This window comes from Podarcis gaigeae (assembly GCF_964106915.1).
Source record: "Podarcis gaigeae genome assembly, chromosome: Z".
Lineage (NCBI taxonomy): Eukaryota > Metazoa > Chordata > Lepidosauria > Squamata > Lacertidae > Podarcis > Podarcis gaigeae.
In genome coordinates, this window is record NC_139691.1 from 512,547 (window position 1) to 528,259 (window position 15,713).

The window sequence follows — 15,713 nt, forward strand, 5'->3', positions numbered from 1 at the left end:
GAAGTCCAGGAAGAAGGAGGAGGATCAAAGGTCCATCTCAAGATCTCCTGACTTCCTGCCAACTTTACCTTGGCAGGAAGTCCAGGAAGAAGATCAAAGGTCCATCTTATCTCCTGACTTCCTGCCAACTTTACCTTGGCAGGAAGAAGGTCCATCTCAAGATCTCCTGACTTCCTGCCAACTTTCCATCTCAACATCTGACTTCCTGCCAAGCTTTCTATTGGCAGGAAGTCCAGGAAGAAGGAGGAGGATCAAAGGTCCATCTTATCTCCTGACTTCCTGCCAACGTTTCCTTGGCAGGAAGTCCAGGAAGAAGACCAAAGGTCCATCTTATCTCCTGACTTCCTGCCAACGTTTCCTTGGCAGGAAGTCCAGGAAGAAGACCAAAGGTCCATCTTATCTCCTGACTTCCTGCCAACTTTACCTTGGCAGGAAGTCAGGAGGAAGAAGGTCCATCTCAAGATCTCCTGACTTCCTGCCAACCTTTCATTGGCAGGAAGCCCAGCAGGAAGTAGGAGGATGAAAGGTCCATCTCAACATCTCCTGACTTCCTGCCAATTTGGCAGGAAGTCCAGGAAGAAGGAGGTCCATCTCAGGATCTCCTGACTTCCTGCCAACTTTGCCTTGGCAGGAAGTCCAGGAAGGAGGGGAATCAAAGGTCCATCTCAAGATCTCCTGACTTCCTGCCAACTTTCCATCTCAACATCTGACTTCCTGCCAAGCTTTCATTGGCAGGAAGTCCAGGAAGACCAAAGGTCCATCTTATCTCCTGACTTCCTGCCAACTTTACCTTGGCAGGAAGTCAGGAGGAAGAAGGTCCATCTCAAGATCTCCTGACTTCCTGCCAACTTTCCATCTCAACATCTGACTTCCTGCCAAGCTTTCCTTGGCAGGAAGTCCAGGAAGAAGACCAAAGGTCCATCTTATCTCCTGACTTCCTGCCAACTTTACCTTGGCAGGAAGTCAGGAGGAAGAAGGTCCATCTCAAGATCTCCTGACTTCCTGCCAACTTTCCATCTCAACATCTGACTTCCTGCCAAGCTTTCTATTGGCAGGAAGTCCAGGAAGAAGGAGGAGGATCAAAGGTCCATCTTATCTCCTGACTTCCTGCCAACTTTACCTTGGCAGGAAGAAGGTCCATCTCAAGATCTCCTGACTTCCTGCCAACTTTGCCTTGGCAGGAAGTCCAGGAAAAAGAAGGTCCATCTCAACATCTCCTGACTTCCTGCCAACTTTACTTTGGCAGGAAGTCCAGGAAGAAGACCAAAGGTCCATCTTATCTCCTGACTTCCTGCCAACGTTTCCTTGGCAGGAAGTCCAGGAAGAAGACCAAAGGTCCATCTTATCTCCTGACTTCCTGCCAACTTTTCTTTGGCAGGAAGTCAGGAGGAAGAAGGTCCATCTCAAGATCTCCTGACTTCCTGCCAACTTTCCTTCTCAACATCTGACTTCCTGCCAAGCTTTCTATTGGCAGGAAGTCCAGGAAGAAGGAGGAGGATCAAAGGTCCATCTTATCTCCTGACTTCCTGCCAACGTTTCCTTGGCAGGAAGTCCAGGAAGAAGACCAAAGGTCCATCTTATCTCCTGACTTCCTGCCAACTTTACCTTGGCAGGAAGTCAGGAGGAAGAAGGTCCATCTCAAGATCTCCTGACTTCCTGCCAACTTTCCTTCTCAACATCTGACTTCCTGCCAAGCTTTCTATTGGCAGGAAGTCCAGGAAGAAGAAGGTCCATCTCAACATCTCCTGACTTCCTGCCAACTTTGCCTTGGCAGGAAGTCCAGGAAGAAGGAGGAGGATCAAATGTCCACCTTAAGATCTGACTTCCTGCCAACTTTCCCTTGGCAGGAAGTCCAGAGATCTGACTTCCTGCCAACTTTACTTTGGCAGGAAGTCCAGGAAGACCAAAGGTCCATCTTATCTCCTGACTTCCTGCCAACTTTACCTTGGCAGGAAGTCAGGAGGAAGAAGGTCCATCTCAAGATCTCCTGACTTCCTGCCAACTTTCCATCTCAACATCTGACTTCCTGCCAAGCTTTCTATTGGCAGGAAGTCCAGGAAGAAGACCAAAGGTCCATCTTATCTCCTGACTTCCTGCCAACTTTTCTTTGGCAGGAAGTCAGGAGGAAGAAGGTCCATCTCAAGATCTCCTGACTTCCTGCCAACCTTTCATTGGCAGGAAGCCCAGCAGGAAGTAGGTGGATCAAAGGTCCATCTCAAGATCTCCTGACTTCCTGCCAACGTTTCCTTGGCAGGAAGTCCAGGAAGAAGACCAACGGTCCATCTTATCTCCTGACTTCCTGCCAACTTTCCATCTCAACATCTGACTTCCTGCCAACGTTTCCCTGGCAGGAAGCCCAGCAGGAAGTAGGTGGATCAAAGGTCCATCTCAAGATCTTCTGACTTCCTGCCAACTTTACCTTGGCAGGAAGTCCAGGAAAAGGAGGTGGATCAAAGGTCCACCTCAAGATCTGACTTCCTGCCAACTTTACCTTGGCCGGAAGCCCAGGAGGACTTCCTGTCCTGCTCCTCCTCCTGGATTAGGAGGTCCATCTCCCCATCTCTTGACTTCCTGCCAAGTTTCCCTTGGCAGGAAGTCCAGGAAGAAGGTCAAAGCTCTATCTCAACATCTCCTGACTTCCTGCCAACTTTTCTTTGGCGGGAAGTCCAGGAAGAAGATCAAGGTCCATCTTATCTCCTGACTTCCTGCCAACTTTACCTTGGCTGCAACCCCAGAACAAGCAGGTGGCTCCAAGCCCCACCTCCACAACTTGGAGGCGGGGCCAGCTGTGGCTCCGCCCCCCGGCTCTATAAAACCGGGAGGCTCTGGAGGACCCATAACCACGTCCATCTTGGAGCAAGAAGGTCCCACCTTGAAGATGAAGCTCTTCCTCTTTGCGGTTCCTCTGGCGTTCCTCTGCCTGGTCCAGGGCTTCTTCGATGACCCTCAGCACCGGGAGAAGGTAAGGGAGGTCCTATGGGTCATCTAGACTGACCCGCTTCTTCCGGGTCCTCCAACGTCCATCTCTGCCCCCCAACGAGGCTCTCCTTTGTCCCTCCCTCCCTCCCTTTCCTTCCTTCCTTCCTTCCATCTTTCTTTCTTTCCTCCCTCCCTCCCTCTCTCCCTTCCTTCTTTCACTCCTTCCTTCCCTCCTTCCTTCCATCTTTCTTTCTTCCCTCCCTCCTTCCTTCCTTCCTTCCTTCCTTCCTTCCTTCCTTCATCTAGACCACCCCACTTCCTTTGGGTCCTCCAACGTCCATCTCTGCCCCCCAACTAGGCTCTCCTTTGTCCTCCCTTTCCTTCCTTCCTTCCTTCCTTCCTTCCTTCCTTCCTTCCTCCCTTCACTCCTTCCTTCCTTCCTTCCCTCCTTCCCTCCCTCCTTCCTTCCTCCCTTCACTCCTTCCTTCCTTCTTTCCCTCCCTCTATCCCTCTATCTCTCTCTTTCTCTTTCCCCCCACCCTCCCTCCTTCCTTCTTTCACTCCTTCCTTCTTTCCTTCCTTCCTTCCTCCCTCCCTCCCTCCTTCCTCCCTTCACTCCTCCCTCCTCCTTCCTTCCTTCCTTCCCTCCTCCCACCTTCCTTCCTCCCTTCACTCCTTCCTTCCTTCCTTCCCTCCCTCCCTCTATCTATCCCTCTATCTCTCTCTTTCTCTTTCCCCCCACCCTCCCTCCCTCCTTCTTTCACTCCTTCCTTCCTTCCTCCCTCCCTCCTTCCTTCTTTCACTCCTTCCTTCCTTCCTTCCTCCCTCCCTCCCTCCCTCCCTCCCTCCTTCCTTCCCTCCTCCCACCTTCCTTCCTCCCTTCACTCCTTCCTTCCTTCCTTCCCTCCCTCCTTCCTTCCTTCCTTCCTTCCTCCCTTCACTCCTTCCTTCCTTCCTTCCCTCCTTCCCTCCCTCCTTCCTTCCTCCCTTCACTCCTTCCTTCCTTCTTTCCCTCCCTCTATCCCTCTATCTCTCTCTTTCTCTTTCCCCCCACCCTCCCTCCTTCCTTCTTTCACTCCTTCCTTCTTTCCTTCCTTCCTTCCTCCCTCCCTCCCTCCCTCCTTCCTCCCTTCACTCCTCCCTCCCACCTTCCTTCCTCCCTTCACTCCTTCCTTCCTTCTTTCCCTCCCTCCCTCTATCTATCCCTCTATCTCTCTCTTTCTCTTTCCCCCCACCCTCCCTCCCTCCTTCCTTCTTTCACTCCTTCCTTCCTTCCTCCCTCCCTCCCTCCTTCCTTCTTTCACTCCTTCCTTCCTCCCTTCCTTCCTTCCTCCCACCTTCCTTCCTCCCTTCCTCCCTTCCATCTCTCCCTTCCTCCCTCTATCTATCCCTCTATCTCTCTTTCTTCTTCCTCCCTCCTTTTTTCTCCCTCCCTCCCTCCCTCCCTCCCTCCCTTCCTTCCTTCTTTCACTCCTTCCTTCCTTCCTTCCTTCCTTCCAGGCCAAAGGAAGATGGATGACTTTGGCCCTCAGCACCACCGACCCCAAGATCCTGAAGCACATGGAGAAGATGAAGACCGTCATGGTGGACGTCGCCTTTGAGGGAGAGGATGTGGTGGTGGAGACCCGCCTTCCCACGTAAGGCGGACAGGAAGTGCCCGGTTTGGGACAGGAAGTGGCTGGTTTAGGACAGGAAGGGCCTGGTTTGGGAGAGGAAGTGGCTGTTTGGGAGAGGAAGTGGCTGTTTGGGAGAGGAAGTGGCTGTTTGGGAGAGGAAGTGGCTGGTTTGGGGTGGGGTGTCCCTGTTTTGGGACAGGAAGTGGCTGGTTGGGACAGGAAGTTCCTGTTTTGACGGGGTGGGGTGTCCCACTTTTGGGAGAGGGAGTGGCTGGTTTGGGAGGAAGTGGCTGGTTGGCAAGAGGAAGTGCCTGGTTTGGGTTGGGGTGTCCCTGTTTTGGGACAGGAAGGGCCTGGTTTGGGAGAGGAAGTGGCTGGTTTGGGACAGGAAGTGGCTGATTTGGGCTGGGTGTCCCTGTTTTGGGACAGGAAGGGCCTGGTTTGGGAGAGGAAGTGGCTGATTTGGGAGAGGAAGTGGCTGGTTTGGTGGAGGAAGTGGCTGTTTGGGAGAGGAAGTGGCTGTTTGGGAGAGGAAGGGCCTGGTTTGGGAGAGGAAGTGGCTCTTTGGGAGAGGAAGTGGCTGGTTGGGAAAAGGAAGTGCCTGGTTTGGGGTGGGGTGTCCCTGTTTTGGGACAGGAAGGGCCTGGTTTGGGAGAGGAAGTGGCTGTTTGGGAGAGGAAGTGGACATCACCTTTGAGGGAGAGGATGTGGTGGTGGAGACCCCATGTAAGGCCGGACAGGAAGTGCCTGGTTTGGGATAGGAAGGGCCTGGTTTGGGAGAGGAAGTGGCTGTTTGGGAGAGGAAGTGGCTGTTTGGGAGAGGAAGGGCCTGGTTTGGGAGAGGAAGTGGCTGGTTTGAGAGAGGAAGGGCCTGTTTGGGACAGGAAGTGGCTGTTTGGGAGAGGAAGTCCCTGTTTTGGGAGAGGAAGTTCCTGTTTTGACGGGGTGGGGTGTCCCACTTTTGGGAGAGGGAGTGGCTGGTTTGGGAGGAAGTGGCTGGTTGGCAAGAGGAAGTGCCTGGTTTGGGTTGGGGTGTCCCTGTTTTGGGACAGGAAGGGCCTGGTTTGGGAGAGGAAGTGGCTGGTTTGGGAGAGGAAGTGGCTGATTTGGGCTGGGTGTCCCTGTTTTGGGACAGGAAGGGCCTGGTTTGGGAGAGGAAGTGGCTGATTTGGGAGAGGAAGTGGCTGGTTTGGTGGAGGAAGTGGCTGTTTGGGAGAGGAAGTGGCTGTTTGGGAGAGGAAGGGCCTGGTTTGGGAGAGGAAGTGGCTGATTTGGGGTGGGTGTCCCTGTTTTGGGACAGGAAGGGCCTGGTTTGGGACAGGAAGTGGATGTTTGGGAGAGGAAGTGGCTGGCTGGGAAGCGGAAGTAATGGTTTAGGGGTGGGGTGTCCCGGTTTTGGGAGAGAAAGTGGCTCTTTGGGAGAGGAAGTGGCTGGATTGGGAGAGGAAGTAATGGTTTGGGAGAGGAAGAGGCGCTTTGGGAGAGGAAGTAATGGTTTAGGGGTGGGGTGTCTCGGTTTTGGGAGAGAAAGTGGCTGGTTTGGGAAAGGAAGTGCCTGTTTGGGAGAGGAAGTCCCTGTTTTGGGACAGGAAGTGGCTGGTTGGGAAGAGGAAGTAATGGTTTAGGGGTGGGGTGTCCCGGTTTTGGGAGAGGAAGTGGCTCTTTGGGAGAGGAAGTGGCTGGTTTGGGAGAGGAAGTAATGGTTTGGGAGAGGAAGAGGCGCTTTGGGAGAGGAAGTAATGGTTTAGGGGTGGGGTGTCTCGGTTTTGGGAGAGAAAGTGGCTGGTTTGGGAAAGGAAGTGCCTGTTTGGGAGAGGAAGTCCCTGTTTTGGGACAGGAAGTGGCTGGTTGGGAAGAGGAAGTAATGGTTTAGGGGTGGGGTGTCCCGGTTTTGGGAGAGGAAGTGGCTCTTTGGGAGAGGAAGTGGCTGGTTTGGGAGAGGAAGTGGCTCTTTGGGAGAGGAAGTAATGGTTTAGGGGTGGGGTGTCCCGGTTTTGGCAGAGGAAGGGCCTGGTTTGGGACAGGAAGTCCCTGTTTTGGGAGAGGAAGTCCCTGTTTTGGGATGGGTTGTCCCGGTTTTGGAACAGTAGTCCCTGTTTTAGAAGAGGAAGTCCCTATTTTGGAATAGGAAGTCCCTGTTTTGCAACAGGAAGTCCCCGTTTTCACAGGATGGGGTGTTCCTGTTTTGGAACAGGAAGTCCCGATTTTGGAACAGGAAGTCCCTATTTTGGAATAGGAAGTCCCTGTTTTGCAACAGGATATCCCCCTTTTCAAAGGATGAGTGTTCCAGTTTTGGAACAGGAAGTCCCGATTTTGGAACAGGAAGTCCCTATTTTGGAAGAGGAAGTCCCTGTTTGGGAATATATATATATTTCTTTTTCTCGCCCCCGATTCCCCCCGATAAATACATATATTTTTCTTTTTCTCGCCCCCGATTTCCCCCCCATAAATATATATATATTTCTTTTTCTTTCCCCCGATAAATATATATATATATTTCTTTTTCTCGCCCCCGATTTCCCCCAATAAATATATATATATTTCTTTTTCTCGCCCCCGATTTCCCCCCATAAATATATTTTTTTCTTTTTCTCGCCCCTGATTTTCCCCTATAAATATATATATATTTCTTTTTCTCGCCCCCAATTTCCCCCCGATAAATATATATATATTTCTTTTTCTTTCCCCCGATAAATATATATATATATTTCTTTTTCTCGCCCACGATTTCCCCCCAATAAATATATATATATATTTCTTTTTCTCGCCCCCGATTTCCCCCAATAAATATATATATATTTCTTTTTCTCGCCCCCGATTTCCCCCCCATAAATATATTTTTTTCTTTTTCTCGCCCCTGATTTTCCCCTATAAATATATATATTTTTATTTTTCTCCCCCCCAATTTCCCCCCTATAAATATATATATTTTTCTTTTTCTCGCCCCCAATTTCCCCCCGATAAATATATATATATTTCTTTTTCTTTCCCCCGATAAATATATATATATATTTCTTTTTCTCGCCCCCGATTTCCCCCCCATAAATATTTTTTTTTTCTTTTTCTCCCCCCCAATTTCCCCCCCATAAATATTTTTTTTTCTTTTTCTCGCCCCTGATTTTCCCCTATAAATATATATATATTTCTTTTTCTCGCCCGCGATTCCCCCCGATAAATATATATATTTTTCTTTTTCTCGCCCCCAATTTTCCCCCGATAAATATATATATATTTCTTTTTCTTTCCCCCGATAAATACATATATTTTTCTTTTTCTCGCCCCCAATTTCCCCCGATAAATACATATATTTTTCTTTTCCTTGCCCACGATTTCCCCCCAATAAATATATATATATTTCTTTTTCTCGCCCCCGATTTCCCCCCCATAAATATTTTTTTTTCTTTTTCTCGCCCCTGATTTTCCCCTATAAATATATATATTTTTATTTTTCTCCCCCCCAATTTCCCCCCTATAAATATATATATATATTTCTTTTTCTCGCCCCCGATTTCCCCCGATAAATATATATATATTTCTTTTTCTTTCCCCCGATAAATATATATATATTTCTTTTTCTTTCCCCCGATAAATAAAGATATATTTCTTTTTCTTGCCCACGATTTCCCCCTATAAATATATATATTTTTATTTTTCTCCCCCCCAATTTCCCCCCTATAAATATATATATATTTCTTTTTCTCGCCCCCGATTCCCCCCGATAAATACATATATTTTTCTTTTTCTCGCCCCCAATTTTCCCCCGATAAATATATATATATTTCTTTTTCTTTTCCCCGATAAATATATATATATATTTCTTTTTCTCGCCCCCGATTTCCCCCCATAAATATTTTTTTTTCTTTTTCTCGCCCCTGATTTTCCCCCTATAAATATATATTTTTTTATTTTTCTCCCCCCCAATTTCCCCCCTATAAATATATATATATTTCTTTTTCTCGCCCCCAATTTCCCCCGATAAATACATATATTTTTCTTTTTCTCGCCCCCAATTTTCCCCCGATAAATATATATATATTTCTTTTTCTTTCCCCCGATAAATATATATATATATTTCTTTTTCTCGCCCCCGATTTCCCCCCCATAAATATTTTTTTTTTCTTTTTCTCCCCCCCAATTTCCCCCTATAAATATATATATTTTTATTTTTCTCGCCGCTGATTTTCCCCCTATAAATATATATATATTTCTTTTTCTCGCCCCCGATTCCCCCCGATAAATACATATATTTTTCTTTTTCTCGCCCCCAATTTCCCCCCGATAAATATATATATATTTCTTTTTCTTTCCCCCGATAAATATATATATATATTTCTTTTTCTCGCCCCCAATTTCCCCCGATAAATACATATATTTTTCTTTTCCTTGCCCACGATTTCCCCCCAATAAATATATATATTTTTATTTTTCTCCCCCCAATTTCCCCCCTATAAATATATATATATTTCTTTTTCTCGCCCCCAATTTCCCCCCGATAAATATATATATATTTCTTTTTCTTTCCCCCGATAAATATATATATATATATTTCTTTTTCTCTCCCCCGATTTCCCCCGATAAATATATATATATTTCTTTTTCTTGCCCCCGATTTCCCCCTATAAATATATATATTTTTATTTTTCTCCCCCCCAATTTCCCCCCTATAAATATATATATTTTTCTTTTTCTCGCCCCCGATTTCCCCCGATAAATATATATATATTTCTTTTTCTTTCCCCCGATAAATATATATATATTTCTTTTTCTTCCCCCCGATAAATAAAGATATATTTCTTTTTCTTGCCCACGATTTCCCCCCAATAAATATATATATATTTATTTTTCTCGCCCCCGATTTCCCCCCAATATATATTTTTCTTGCCCCCGATTTCCCCCCGATAAATATATATATTTTTATTTTTCTCGCTCCCCCCTTTTTTCCGGCAGACCCCAAGGCTGCAAAGCGTTCAAGATGGTTTTCAAGAGAGGCGAAGATGGGAAATACTACCATAAATGCAGTTTGTATTATATTATATTATATTATATTATATTATATTATATTATATTATATTATATTATATTATATTATATTATATTATATTATATTATATTATATTATATTATTATAATTTCATTATATTATATTATATTTCATTATATTATATTATTATATTTCTTTATATTATAGTATATTATATTTCATTATATTATATTTCATTATATTATTATATTATAGTATTTATATTATAGTATATTATATTTCATTATATTATTATATTATAGTATTTATATTATAGTATATTATATTATTATTTTTCTTAATATTATATGTGATCTATTATAATTAATAATATGAATTATTACTCATATTCAGGCACTTGGCCAGGATATTAATTCTTATATCTTCTTATTATTCTTCATTGATATATATTATTTTATCATTCAGGATATTATATTATATTATATTATATTATATTATATTATATTATATTATATTATATTATATTATATTATATTATATTATATTATATTATATTATTTCTTTATATTATATTATATTATATTATATTATATTATATTATATTATATTATATTATATTTCTTTATATTTCTTTATATTATATTATATTATTATATTATATTATATTATATTATATTATATTATATTATATTATATTATATTTCTTTATATTATATTATATTATATTATTATTTTTCTTAATATTATATGTGATCTATTATAATTAATAATATGAATTATGATTCATATTCGGGCACTTGGGCAGGATATTGATTCTTATATATTATTTAATTCTTCATAATATTCTTAATGGATATAAATTTATATTACCGGTATATATTATGCTCTTAATAATATTCTGAATTCATAATAATTTATACTATATATTATGCTATCATTAATAAAATTATTCTTAAAATTAATTTATAATACATATGATCATATTCTTAATATTCTTCATTCATATGAATGCATAATTAATATATAATTAATAATTATATTAATAATTAATTAATTAATATTAATTATATATCATTTTATCATTCACAATGTTCTTCATTCATATTCATATTCTATATTCCGTTACCAATCATATTCTTAATTCATCTTAACTTACATCCTATATGATTGCATTAATTAATTAATATTAATATTCCTCCAGAATTCGGCGATCATAAAGTGGAGGTCATAGAGACGGACGGCAAGAATTACGCCATCGTCGACTTGGTCACCAGCCGGGAGGGACAGACCTACCAGACCTCCACACTCTATGGTAATATTATTATTATTATTATTATTATTATTATTATTATTATTATTATGGCCAGGAAGCAGAGCCTCCACTTCTTCTTCTTCTTCTTCTTCTTCTTCTTCTTCTTATTATTATTATTATTATTATTTCATTTATACACATTCTCTGGTCCCCTTATGAAATGCTATTATTATTATTATTATTATTATTATTATTATGGCCAGGAAGCAGAGCCTCCACTTCTTCTTCTTCTTCTTCTTCTTCTTCTTCTTCTTCTTCTTCTTATTATTATTATTATTTCATTTATACACATTCTCTGGTCCCCTTATGAAATGCTATTATTATTATTATTATTATTATTATTATTATTATGGCCAGGAAGCAGAGCCTCCACTTCTTCTTCTTCTTCTTCTTCTTCTTCTTCTTCTTCTTCTTATTATTATTATTATTATTATTATTATTATTATTATTATTATTTCATTTATACACATTCTCTGGTCCCCTTATGAAATGCTATTATTATTATTATTATTATTATTATTATTATTATTATTATTATTATTTCATTTATACACATTCTCTGGTCCATTATTATTATTATTATTATTATTATTATTTCATTTATACACATTCTTTGGTCCCCTTATGAAATGCTATTATTATTATTATTATTATTATTATTATTATTATTATTATTACACCTACCAGACCTCCACTCTCTATGGTATTATTATTATTATTATTATTATTATTATTATTATTATTATTATTATTATTACATCTACCAGACCTCCACTCTCTATGGTATTATTATTATTATTATTATTATTATTATTATTATTATTATTATTATTATTACATCTACCAGACCTCCACTCTCTATGGTATTATTATTATTATTATTATTATTATTATTATTATTATTATTACATCTACCAGACCTCCACTCTCTATGGTATTATTATTATTATTATTATTATTATTATTATTATTATTATTATTATTATTATTATTATTATTACATCTACCAGACCTCCACTCTCTATGGTATTATTATTATTATTATTATTATTATTATTATTATTATTATTATTATTATTATTATTACATCTACCAGACCTCCACTCTCTATGGTATTATTATTATTATTATTATTATTATTATTATTATTATTATTATTATTATTATTACATCTACCAGACCTCCACTCTCTATGGTATTATTATTATTATTATTATTATTATTATTATTATTATTACATCTACCAGACCTCCACTCTCTATGGTATTATTATTATTATTATTATTATTATTATTATTATTATTATTATTATTACACCTACCAGACCTCCACTCTCTATGGTATTATTATTATTATTATTATTATTATTATTATTATTATTATTATTATTATTACATCTACCAGACCTCCACTCTCTATGGTATTATTATTATTATTATTATTATTATTATTATTATTATTATTATTACATCTACCAGACCTCCACTCTCTATGGTATTATTATTATTATTATTATTATTATTATTATTATTATTATTATTATTATTATTATTACATCTACCAGACCTCCACTCTCTATGGTATTATTATTATTATTATTATTATTATTATTATTATTATTATTATTACATCTACCAGACCTCCACTCTCTATGGTATTATTATTATTATTATTATTATTATTATTATTATTATTATTATTATTACATCTACCAGATCTCCACTCTCTGGTATTATTATTATTATTATTATTATTATTATTATTATTATTATTATTACATCTACCAGACCTCCACTCTCTATGGTATTATTATTATTATTATTATTATTATTATTATTATTATTACTATTACTATTACTATTACTATTACTATTATTATTACATCTACCAGACCTCCACTCCCTATGGTGGCATTATTATTATTATTATTATTATTATTATTATTACTATTATTATTAATTTCCCAGCCCGCGACGCCGAATCCCAGCCAATCGGCTTGCTGGAGGAATTCCAGCAGCGCAGCGAAAACCGAGGCTTCACTTCCGAGCAGATCAAGATCTTCCCCAAGGAAGGTAAGTCGGTCCTCCAAGAAGGTCCTCCAAGAAGGTCCTCCAGGAAGGTCCTCCAAGGTGGGACCCCGGAGGGTCCTCCATCCCATAATAACCCCCTTTCTCCTCTCTCTCTCTCCACAGTCGCCTGCCAGGACCAAGCGGTGAGTATCCTGGAGGCGGGAATTCGAATCGATGGACATTGCCCAGTTTGGGAAATGTCAGGTGGATCGGGATGGACATTGCCCAGTTTGGGAAATGTCAGGTCTAGTCTTGAGGGACATCTACCAGGTCTCCCATGGTTGGGAAATCTCAGGTCTGTCTTGATGGACATCTCCCATTTTGGGAAATGTCAGGTGGATCGGGACGGACATTGCCCAGTTTGGGAAATGTCAGGTCTGTCTGGAGGGACATCTCCCAGGGTGGAGAAATCTCAGGTGTATCTTGGTGGACATTTCCCATTTTGGGAAATCTCAGGTCTATCTTGGTGGACATTGCCCATTTCGGGAAATGTCAGGTCTATTTTGGTGGAGAAATCTTAGGTCTATCTTGATGGACATTTAGCAGCTCTATCTTGAAAGACATTTCCCAGGTTTATCTTGATGGACATTTCCCATCTTGAGAAATCTCAGGTCTATCTTGATGGACATCTCCCATTTTGGGAAATCTCAGGTCTATCTAGAGGGACATTTCCCATTTTGGGAAATCTCAGGTCTATCTGGAGGGACATTTCCCAAGTCTATCTTGATGGACATTTCCCGTTTTGGGAAATTTCAGGTCTATCTTGATGGACATCTCCCATTTTGGGAAATCTCAGGTCGATCTTGATGGACATTTCCCGGGTCTATCTTTTGGACATTTCCCAAGTCTATATTGATGGACATTTCCCAAGTCTGCAGTGATGGACATTTCCCAAGTCCACCTTGATGGACATTTCCCAAGTCTACCTTGATGGACATTTCCCAGGTCCACCTTGATGGACATTTCCCAGGTCTAGCTTGATGGACATTTCCCAAATCTAATTGATGGACATTTCCCAGGTCTATCTTGATGGACATTTCCCATTTTGGGAAATCTCAGGTCTATCTTGATGGACATCACCCAGGTCCACCTTGATGGACATTTCCCAGGTCTAGCTTGATGTCCCAAATCTAATTGATGGACATTTCCCAAGTCTAATTGATGGACATTTCCCAGGTCCACCTTGATGGACATTTCCCAAGTCTGCCTTGATGGACATTTCTCATTTTGGGAAATCTCAGGTCTATCTTGATGGACATCACCCAGGTCCACCTTGATGGACATTTCCCAGGTCTAGCTTGATGGACATTTCCCAAATCTAATTGATGAACATTTCCCAAGTCTAATTGATGGACATTTCCCAGGTCCACCTTGATGGACATTTGCCAAGTCTACCTTGATGGACATTTCGCAAGTCTACCTTGATGGATATTTCCCAAGTCTAATTGATGGACATTTCCCAGGTTTATCTTGATGGACATTTCCCAAGTCTATCTTGATGGACATTTCCCATTTTGGGAAATCTCAGGTCGATCTTGATGGACATTTCCCAAGTCTATCTTGATGGACATTTCCCATTTTGGGAAATCTCAGGTCGATCTTGATGGACATTTCCCAAGTCTACCTTGATGGACATTTCCCAAGTTGGACCATGTCGGAAACTTCACCTTCTCTTCTCCTTCTCTTCTAGGAATGAGAAGAACATCTCTATGGTCCTTGGAGGTCTCTCCCTTCTCCTAATAAATAGATTCAGAAACTGCAATTTCCTGTCTTTGGTCTCTTTTGTATTATTATTATTATTATTATTATTATTATATTATTATTATTATTATTATTATTATTATTATTATTATTATTATTATTAACTAAAAGCTCATGAGATTAAAATGATATTTTCCTCTAATAATAATAATAATAATAATAATAATAATAATGGCATTTATACCCATCTGGTCCCCTTATAAAATTCTATTATTATTATTATTATTATTATTATTATTATTATTATTATTATAGGAAAATATCATTTTAATCTCATGAGCTTTTAGTTAATAATAATAATAATAATAATAATAATAATAATAATAATAATAATAATGGCATTTATACCCATCTGGTCCCCTTATAAAATTCTATTATTATTATTATTATTATTATTATTATTAGAGGAAAATATTTTAATCTCATGAGCTTTTAGTTAATAATAATAATAATAATAATAATAATAATAATAATAATAATAATAATGGCATTTATACCCATCTGGTCCCCTTATAAAATTCTATTATTATTATTATTATTATTATTGAAAGCTATCTCGTTGGATATTTAATAATAATAATAATAATAATAATAATAATAATAATGGCATTTATACCCATCTGGTCCCCTTATAAAATTCTATTATTATTATTATTATTATTATTATTATTATTATTATTAAATATCCAACGAGATAGCTTTCAAATCCCTAATTTAAATATTGAGTGATTGATCTGGCCCCGAGTTATTGATGATCAATTCAATCAATGATTGAACTACTTAGTGATTGATCTGCCCCCCCCATATTAATGATCAATCCAGCCCCGTGTGATTGGTTATCAATCTAATAAATCATTTAAATATTTAGTGATTGATCCGGCCCCATGGTATTGGTTATCGATCCAGCCCTGTGTTATTGGTTATTGATCCAGTCCCACCTTATTGATTATCAATCCAGCCCCATGGCATTGGTTATCGATCCAGCCCTGTGTGATTGATTATCGATCCAGCCCTGTGTTATTGGTTATTGATCCAGCACTGTGTGATTGATTATC

At 39.6% G+C, this 15,713-nt stretch overlaps 1 protein-coding gene and 1 long non-coding RNA gene across 2 annotated transcripts; both read left to right on the plus strand.

Annotated features, from left to right (window-relative positions):
- Positions 1 to 2,713: 2,713 nt before the first annotated feature.
- LOC310836199 (extracellular fatty acid-binding protein-like) lies at positions 2,714 to 14,659 on the plus strand. The gene is made up of 7 exons (XM_083721112.1): positions 2,714 to 2,962; positions 4,420 to 4,556; positions 9,483 to 9,553; positions 10,718 to 10,828; positions 12,796 to 12,900; positions 13,021 to 13,040; positions 14,588 to 14,659. Exons 1-7 carry the CDS (start codon positions 2,879 to 2,881, stop codon positions 14,591 to 14,593), a joined length of 534 nt encoding a protein of 177 aa, XP_083577238.1. The 5' UTR covers positions 2,714 to 2,878; the 3' UTR covers positions 14,594 to 14,659.
- LOC310836200 lies at positions 13,177 to 14,545 on the plus strand. Its single transcript, XR_014559918.1, has 4 exons — positions 13,177 to 13,393; positions 13,469 to 14,006; positions 14,074 to 14,450; positions 14,491 to 14,545. It is a non-coding gene; the product is annotated as an uncharacterized lncRNA (long non-coding RNA).
- Positions 14,660 to 15,713: the final 1,054 nt, after the last annotated feature.